The sequence below is a fragment of the Drosophila takahashii genome, chromosome 3R (genome assembly GCF_030179915.1).
Source record: "Drosophila takahashii strain IR98-3 E-12201 chromosome 3R, DtakHiC1v2, whole genome shotgun sequence".
Lineage (NCBI taxonomy): Eukaryota > Metazoa > Arthropoda > Insecta > Diptera > Drosophilidae > Drosophila > Drosophila takahashii.
In genome coordinates this window covers 10,707,255-10,716,606 of record NC_091681.1, presented here as the reverse complement: position 1 = coordinate 10,716,606, position 9,352 = coordinate 10,707,255, and the positions used below count along the sequence as shown (strand labels likewise).

The following is a 9,352-nucleotide window of genomic DNA, read 5'->3' as shown; positions in this document are numbered from 1 at the left end:
GCCAACCGACCATATAACCATCCAGCCATCCAAACATCCAACGATCCAACCATCCTGCCGGCAACAACTGAACACACAGTTGGTCATATGAGTATGCGCTCAAGTTAATTTGCGTGTGTTTAAATGTGCGTAATTATTGTTTATCTACCATGCCATACAATTTAACCGCAGACGGGGTTTTTATATCAATTGCAATCTATTGAAATATTTCAAATGAACATGAGTACAAGCAAATTAAGAGCCGAATATCAGGATGTTTTGTGTGTGTGGCGGGGATATTGGAATAATGTAATTTTATCTTAAATAGTTTGGGATACACAGAGGGTTTGAACTTATTTAATCTAAGGTTAAACCAATTTAACACAAACTCGAAAAAATATAAATTATTATTATACCCCTGCAGAGGGTATTATGATTTCAGTCAGAAGTTTGCAACGCAGTGAAGGAGACGTTTCCGACCCCATAAATTATATATATTCTTGATCAGCCATGTCCGTCTGTCCGTCCGTCTGTCCGTCTGTCTGTTTCTACGCAAACTAGTCTCTCAGTTTTTGAGCTATCGGGATAAAACTTTCCCAAAAGTCTTGTTTCTATTGCAGGTAGTATATAAGTCGGAACCAACCGGATCGGGCAACTATATCTTATAGCTCCCATAGGAAGGATCAAAAAAAAAACGTAAAAAAATTCTAGCTCCGGTGTTTTTTGAAATTTTACCTTCTACTCATAGGAATATTTTTTTTTATATATTTTTGAATTTCGGTTTTTTTGTTTTTTAAATCGGATCACTATATCATATAGCTGCCATAGGAACGGTCGAAAAATTAAATGGAAATTAATGGGAAAAAAATTATATCTCTGTTGGTTTTTAATACATTCCCTTCTACTCTGGGATATGACTATTTTGAAATATTTCCAAATTTCGATTTTAATTTTTAAAAGATCGAACTACTATATCATATAGCTGTGATAGAAACGATCGAAAAATTAATGTGAAATAATAAGAAATTTAACATTTTTGCGATTTGTAAATTAATAGAATGATCTGCTAGGGTATATAAGCTTCGGCTTGCCGTGTGCTTTATACGTATTATTAACTATAAACCAAATATATGAAATAATATTTAAAATTTCTCTGCAGATTGAGTAATGGCACATTTATAATAAACCTGCTGAATTTCTAGAGAAATCTGCTAAGTATACCAAGAATCACGGTTCTGTTGACTTAGCCTGAGCTCCTTCAAAGGCAAAACTTTCGTTCTCAAGCACTACCAACTTGGGTGCAAAATACGCTTGCAATAAAATTAGTATGAACATCCAACAAATTTACAGAAATATTCTGCTTAAATCATTTGTATAATTTCATTCCCATTTCCCCAATGGCAACCTCCCATTCCTTGAGTGCCATATGAAACTTTCACCTTTGCGTGGGCTGTTATGGCTGAGTCGCGAGTTCCGAGGGGAGAGAGGAACATTTGCCAGGCTCGCAGTCAGTTTGGAGTAATTAAGTTAATTTGTCTTGACTGCCGGGCCAGAGATTTCAACTTTTTCCTCATGTTCTCGTTAGCAGGCGAACGTTGATTACGCTGCACATTAATTTAACCATTTCATTTTGTCATTTTATTACGCGAGTGGCTGGCAGGGGCTCCAAGAGCTTCTCCCCCTATCAATTGCAACTTTAATAAACTCTTTTGCTCAAATTATATTTACGAGGGTCGCAAAGTGCGGAAAAAATTGGCGAGAAGAGGGGGTAGTGGAACGGAAACATGGGTAGGCAGCATATTTTGCCAATGTGCCGAAGTAGATACGCGGCCAAGTCTGTCACTGTTCGAGTACACGAAAAAAAAAGGTTTACAGAACTTATTTATATTAATAATAAAATGCTATATATATTAATAATAACATTTTTTGAAATTTTGAAGGTTTGAGAATTATAAATATGTATTAATCTTTCTTCTAAGAAGTTAAATTTTCTATTTCATTTTTTTCTGTGTGATTATGGGGGCACCATTAAGCGCTCCATTTTGATACTTAAAACTTTGCGGCATTGCTGCTTGTGGCAGCCGCAGCAGCAACATCCGCAACAGCAACTCCAACAACTCCAACTACGACAGCAACTGCAGCTCGCGCCCAACGAAAGGCGACGTAATTTTTAATAGTTTCGCAATTAAATCGTAAAATTTAACAACTTTGCGCACTTCTTAACGAAATTGCGCAGCCAGCGAAACTGACACTGATGCATTTCCGGTTAGCCAGCAGGGCGGAAGGGTGGATGGGGCTGGGGGTGGCAGGGGGAGTTGCAAACTGCATTGCGCTTAATGAGAAAATTTCACCCGAAAAAGTTTTTCACCCCACGCGCTTTTCATGCTGTTTGCGTTGATGCGTTGTTTGCTTGTTTGTTTGTTGCTGCCGCTGCTCAACTTTTAACTTTCGCTTTCATATCTTTATTTTCGGATTACTTTTCTGCTACGCTTACGTATTTCCAAACATGCTCCACATTAATTATTGCCTCGCCACAAAAGAAGTGTAAAATGCGTCCAAAACTAGGTATGTAAGTTCTTTATGAACCAATATTAAAGCCTATTTTGAACTAAGTATAACACCAATCAAATTGGAATTCGAACGCTGTAGTCCCTCGACTAATATACTCGAGGATACTAGTTACTCAGATATTCAATTTTTCAGAACCAATTTTTTGTTGCAAACTTTTTAAATAGCAGATTTTGATTTATATTTCATCTGAGAGGGTGGGATTTAACCGTCGAATTTGTACAGGATCAAACTAAGTTCAGGAGACGTCTATAGGATTTAAAAATACTTTTTTAACGCTATAAATAAGAAGTTAGCAGCTTTAGTGAATTAAAGGCGTTAGACATTTTTATATTTATTGCTGTTTTTACCAGGGATCGTAAATAAGAGTTAACCTATTCAAAAAAATTTACATATAACTCATATTCCCCAATGTACCAAATGGGATAAGAAAAATAAATGTTAAGCAAGGGTGCATACACACATTTGATACATTATAAAAAATATTCTGGGGACATATGGCATATCAACAGAAAGGTATTCAAGGGTAGATTTTATAGATATACATTTTAAACTAATGAACCCCTTCGTTCAAGAGTTATTTCAATTCAATCTTTATTTTCAATTTTTATTATAAAAGTTGACAAATAACTCTTATTTGTTTATTTTTATAATAAAAATTGAAGCGTAAGAGTTATTTGTCAACTTTTATAATAAAAATTGGAGATTAAAAGTTAATTAACTTTAATTTAACTCTTATTTATAATCCCTGGTTTTTACAAAAAGTCATAGAACAAAACTTTTTATCGTTTGAACGGAGCTCCGGATTTTAACATATGAGGCGACATTTGACGCGTTGTAATTTTTTGTTTAATTTTTCTATATATTTTATTTGTACTTACACTGTCCAAACGAACTTTCAAAGATTGAGACTCTCTAATAGAGAGTTCCAATAAGTAGACCACAGTAGGCATTGGAATGCTTACCAAATCCATTCTGAAAGGATTAAAGTTTTTAGAAAATAAATCAATATTAATATTTATTACAGAATAAACTATGAAATATGAGCCAAATTAGCCACTTTAGCCACATAAGCCAAACAGTTCAATCGGAAGGAAGTGATGAGGAACAGCGTCGCCATGTGGACCTGCCGGTTTATCCAAAACCACTGCCTGAACTAGATTTAAGCTACAAACCCGATGAAAATGAGTTTACAATGGTGGAGAAGGCCGCCTTGCGCAATGCCTGGCGATTAATTGAGCCATTCCAGCGCCGATTTGGCAAGGAAAATTTCTACAGGTAGTCGTTATTGATCAACATATTAAATTTTACCTTTTACCTTTTTTTTATGTGCGTCAGTTTCCTTACGCAGCACGAAAACCTTATTAACTTCTTTAGGCGAGATGGAAAAATCAACCTAAGTAAGCTGCATGGCCATGCCATGGCAATGATGAAGCTAATGTCGAAGCTGGTTCAAACGTTGGATACTAATTTAGCATTCCGCATGGCCTTGGATGAAAACCTCCCCACGCATTTGAAAAATGGAATCGATCCCGACTACATGAAGGTAAGTAGGACGGGAGTACAGTTTTTCATTGAATTCCAGTCAAATTTGGACGACACAATTACATAAAATGAATATTAAGAAAACATATGATATCTGCATAATAAATTCATTCGCGCTTGCCTTTGACTCTCCACTAAGTTGAATTTGTATATTTTTTGTTAGATGCTGGCCACCGCCCTCAAGATATATATTCTCCAGTCATCTGTAATCGAAAGTCACAATTCCTGCACACTAACAAACGCATTAACCCATTTGGTGCAAATCATCGGGGAATACGCTATAGTGGATGTGGCCAGAAAACGAGCATTGTCGACTGCGCTCAGGACCACTATGGATGCGAGTGGCAATAAGCTCATGAAAATAACTACCTGATTAGGATTATTTCCAATACTTATAGTATTCTAATGATAATCGTGCAAAATTTAACAAAAAATTAAATTGTGAATTTATTCTACTGTATTTTTATTTCCCTTTCCCCAGCCAGAAAAAAATGTTACTTATAGGAAACGCAGGGTCCTATTCCTCAGCGATCCGATATCGTCACAAAATCATCATCAAAAATTTCGAATGTTTGAGTTGGCGAAATACCTCTTAACCTCGTTCAGAAGGGTTTTATTCTGACACCCGTCTAATTAAAACAAAAAGCAAATTTAAACTAAGAATTTTTAGAAGAACACTGATATGGATCCCAAACCTCGTTTTGAACCAAGGTTTTAAAAACGCTGTTAGCCAATTACCTCCTTCTTCTAGATTTCCATGCATCGATGGACCAAAGGAAGCCGATTTTTTTTTCAAAAATCGCCTATTGCCATGCATCACCGAAGGGCCGAAGCGAATTGGCAACTAATCTAAGGCCTCCACACTCGCTTGCATATAAATCCAGCAACCACAGACAGATTTCGCCACAGTTGCAGGCGGTGACCGGGCAGGCACCTCAAATTAAATTAAGCCATAATTTATTTCCCATGGAGACGGGCAGGGAGACACCATCCCACAAAAGCTCAAAATTCAAATGCCCAACAAAAATATGGCACTAAGAGCTGCTGCTGCTTCTGCTTCTGCAGCGGTTAAAACACACACACACCCGAGAAAAAGAGGAGCCAGCTGAGAGGAGGATTTATTGGAATTCCATCAATGGTGAGGCTGTAGCTCCAGTGCTCCCAATTCGCATGGCAGGCATCCCACTGTGACCCGCACGAACTCTAACTGCAGGACATGTTCTTGGCGTCAGTGATGCCAACTGCCGATTAGGAAGAGAAACTAAAAAGAAGGGAAGGAAATAGCTGTCACTCAAGTCCTGAATAAAATTTAAACAAAATATTTACGATATGTATATCGCTTGTATAATAGTCAAGTCCTATAAAAAACAAGAGAGAACGATATAGTCGGGTTGGTGTCCCGAATATTTAATACCCGTCACTCAGCTAAAGCAAAGACATTAGAATATGGTCTTTGGCTAAAGGGAGTGCGAACGCTGTACTCGGGTTGGTGTCCCGACTATAATCGTAACTCAGCCAAAGGGAGTGCGAGGGAGATAGATATATATAGATATTTTGATTGCGTATAACTTTTTAATGAATGGTCCGATTTGAAAAATGTCTTCTACATTTCGATAGGTATAAATATACACAACAAAATTGCATTTATACTTCTCGGAAATCTTTAAAGATGTGGGCGCAGGACACATTTTATAATCGTTAATGGGCGATTGTGGGCGTTAGAGGGGTCGTGGCGCTCGGCTGAAATAAACTTGCGCTGCGTAGGAGGCCCAAGAATATGTGTGGGAAATCTCAACCTTCTAGCTTTTGTAGTTTCCGAAATCTCAGCGTTCATACAGACGGACAGACAGACAGACAGACAGACAGACGGACAGACGGACAGACGGACAGACGGACATGGCTAGATCGACTCGGCTAGTGACCCTGATCAAGAGAAAATATACTTTATGGGGTCGGAAACGCTTCCTTCTAGCTGTTACATACTTTTGCACGAATACAATTTACTCTACGAGTAACGGGTATAAATACCACATACATAGAAGTGCGTTGGAGTTTTGTTAGAAAAAAACTTGTTTTTGGTCAATCGGTAGGTATTTACGAAACAAATACATTTCAACTTAAATTTTCATTCTAGTATCAAATTTGTAGGCGCCACAGTATTTGCTGTTTGTGGGCGTTAAGGGGAGCGGTACATTAATGAATTATGTTTGCAATGCATAGGAACCCCTCGAATCTGCACTGTTAATCCCAATCTTCAAGCTGTTTATAGTTTTTGAGATCTCAGTTCAAAAACGCTTTCTTCTACTTGTTACATACCTTCCGACAAATACGATATTAAAGTTGATTACAAATTTATTTCAAACTATGCAATTAGTTATGTTTCAAATATTTCACCTTTCCTTTTATAATTTGTTTTGATACTTTTTAGATATTCTATTAAAGGCAATATTCCAGTGTACTTTCATTTAGACCAGGAATAGCTAGCTGGTCTATGTGCCAGCTCCTATGAACAGTGCAAGGCAGCTTCCGTGAGGAGTTAGGGGATCGGGCTGGAGGGGACTGTGTGACCCGCAGGAGGCACGGGATTGGCACGACGAGGGACTTTGGCACGGATGGCTCATCATAAATACAAAGCAGGCCGGCGCTTTGTCAGGCAGCCTTCGACACTTTTATTGGCCCGGTCTGTCGGGGTGGACAGCGCTCCTTTCTGCAGGAGAATCCCCTATTTCCGGGGAGGAGGTGGCAGTGGCCGTCATCGATATGCCAGTAGCATCCTGCACTTGCCGCTGCTCCTCGCTGTTTCGCCTGCTACTGCTTCTCTTCCACTGCTTCTGCTTCTGCTGGTCCCGTTCTTTGTGCCAGGCAAATGAAATTGAAAATTTTTATGATGCCAACACCAGGGGTAGCAAATAGAATGCTGAAAATTTAAGCAGCTGCATAAAGTTGGTTAATCTGCCAGCTGATTAAGACGAGATTGAGCGGCGCCCGGGGTCGGACACCTCTCGACATTAATGGCGGAGTCAAAGCCAAAGTCTGTATAATTTTTATGACCACCGATGGGCTACACGTGCTGCTTGAAAATGTTTATGGCTCGCCCTGTGGAAACTGTGGAAAAGTGCAGCTCGAATATTTTCTAGGGCGGAACTCTTGAGCTAAACGAGTTAGCATTTCTGAGGGCGAAGGGCGTTGGGAAAAGTAGCTGGCAAGTAACAAGCTTAACCGCAAAAGTTTTAAATAAACTTTTGTTGCTGTTGTGCCTGGCAAAAATATATTTGCAGAATGCGTCCGCGCAAGCGGCATAACTATAACTTCCGATTCCGTTGGCTGGCTTTGGATGGCAATGGAGATGTAAACGGGTGTGTGGATGGTGGTGGGGCTGGGGGAGCAGTTGCCTTGTAATACAGTTAAATATAAATTCAAAAAATATACGAGTGTACGGGGGAGTTTGGCGAAGGCAACTTTGTTTGCCACTATTTTCCTTGTTGGTTTTTACTTTTTACTTTCTGCTTTTTCGCCTTACTTCTCGCCAGGCGTTTTTTTCCTCGCTTTCGTTACTTATGCAATTTGCATGAGGCGGCAAACACCCACGAACAACTAACAAGTCTGCTGAACAACAACAGCAACAAACGGCCGCAACAACAATGGGCGAGGCAAGCAAACTTCCGCCTGATGAATAAGTGTCTGCCGCCGCCAACGCCTCCGTCCTCCCCTTTCGCCAGCGGGAGTGGGCGTGGCCATGTTTGCCACCCACCCGCCTACCCCTTGCTTAGTTTGTTTAACTGTACGCAGCGCACAACAATAATAAAAACAGCTTCCTAATTGAGAAAATAAAAATCAACAACTAGGATAACTGCCCAAGCGGCGACAATGGGCAGGACTCTATCAACATTAAGTCGTTATTGGGCAAAGCGACAGTCGAGGACATTTGTGCCTTGTAGGGAAATAGATTTTTACTTAATTTAATATTATTTTATAAATAAAAAAAAAATGATATGAAACGATAATCAATTTTTTATTATGTGCTATCAGTTTTTTTATGCGGCATCTCAATTTGATATGCTCGAAATAAAAACAACATTTTCTAAGTCGTCCAGTTCGAATTTCAAATGTGCAACTATAGGCCCACCTCGCTCTATTTCGACTTGAGGGAATTTCTTCTTCCCGCTGCCACTCTTGTAATTTGAGTCGTGGTATTTTTTATACCCGTTACTCGTAAAAGAGTAAAGATAAAAAACAAGAGAGAACGCTATAGTCGGGTTGGTGTGCCGACTATCTAATACCCGTCACTCAGCTAAAGGGAGTGCAAACGCTGTACTGGATAGTGCGAGGGAGATAGATATATAAATTTTGTTTGCGTATAACTTTTTAATGAATGGTCCGATTTGAAAAATGTCTTCTACATTTCGATAGGTATAAATATACACAACAAAATTGCATTTATACTTCTCGGAAATCTTTAAGGATGTGGGCGCAGGACCCATTTTAAAATCGTTAGTGGGCAATTGTGGGCGTTAGAGGGGGCGTAGCGCTCGGCTAACTTGCGCTGCGTAGGAAGCCAAAGAATATGTGTGGCAAATCTCAACCTTCTAGCTTTTGTAGTTTCTGAGATCTCAGCGTTCATACAGACGGACAGACGGACAGACGGACATGGCTAGATCGACTCGGCTAGTGACCCTGATCAAGAATATACATACTTTATGGGGTCGGAAACGCTTCCTTCTAGCTGTTACATACATTTGCACGAATCTAATATACCCTTTTACTCTACGAGTAACGGGTATAAAAAGATTGTATTCGTGCAAAACTATGTAACAGGTAGAAGTGACCCTGATCAAGAATATATATACCTTGTAGCTTCTTTCTACCTGTTACATAGTTTTGCACGAATACAATCTTTTTATACCCGTTACTCGTAGAGTAAAAGGGTATATTAGATTCGTGCAAAACTATGTAACAGCTAGAAGGAAGCTACAAGGTATATATATTCTTGATCAGGGTCACTAGCCGATTCGATACAGCCATGTCTGTTTGCCTGTCCGTCCGTCTGTATGAGAGATTTCGGAAACTACAAAAGCTAGAAAGTTTGGATTAGCCTCACATATTCTTGGGCACTCATAACGCACACAATCGCCTACTAACGATTTTAAAATGTGCCTGGCGCCCACACCTTTAAAGATTTCCGAGAAGTATAAACGCAATTTTGCATGTCTTTTTCTAAAGGTTAATTAAACTAATATAATTTTAATAAAATCAGCAAAGA

The 9,352-nt window shown here is 39.1% G+C and overlaps 1 protein-coding gene across 1 annotated transcript; it reads left to right on the top strand.

The window, feature by feature from the left end:
* Nucleotides 1–3,484: 3,484 nt before the first annotated feature.
* On the top strand, nucleotides 3,485–4,543 carry glob2 (globin 2). The gene is made up of 3 exons (XM_017141987.3): nucleotides 3,485–3,825; nucleotides 3,886–4,093; nucleotides 4,256–4,543. The coding sequence occupies exons 1-3, from the start codon at nucleotides 3,590–3,592 to the stop codon at nucleotides 4,463–4,465; spliced, it is 654 nt and encodes a 217-aa protein (XP_016997476.2). The 5' UTR covers nucleotides 3,485–3,589; the 3' UTR covers nucleotides 4,466–4,543.
* Nucleotides 4,544–9,352: the final 4,809 nt, after the last annotated feature.

Coding starts and splice junctions, on each gene's coding strand:
- glob2 (XM_017141987.3), top strand. CDS start 3,590: ATGAGCCAAATTAGCCACTTTAGCCACATAAGCCAAACAGTTCAATCG. Junction 3,826..3,885: donor GGCAAGGAAAATTTCTACAG/GTAGTCGTTATT, acceptor TATGTGCGTCAG/TTTCCTTACGCAGCACGAAA. Junction 4,094..4,255: donor TCGATCCCGACTACATGAAG/GTAAGTAGGACG, acceptor ATTTTTTGTTAG/ATGCTGGCCACCGCCCTCAA.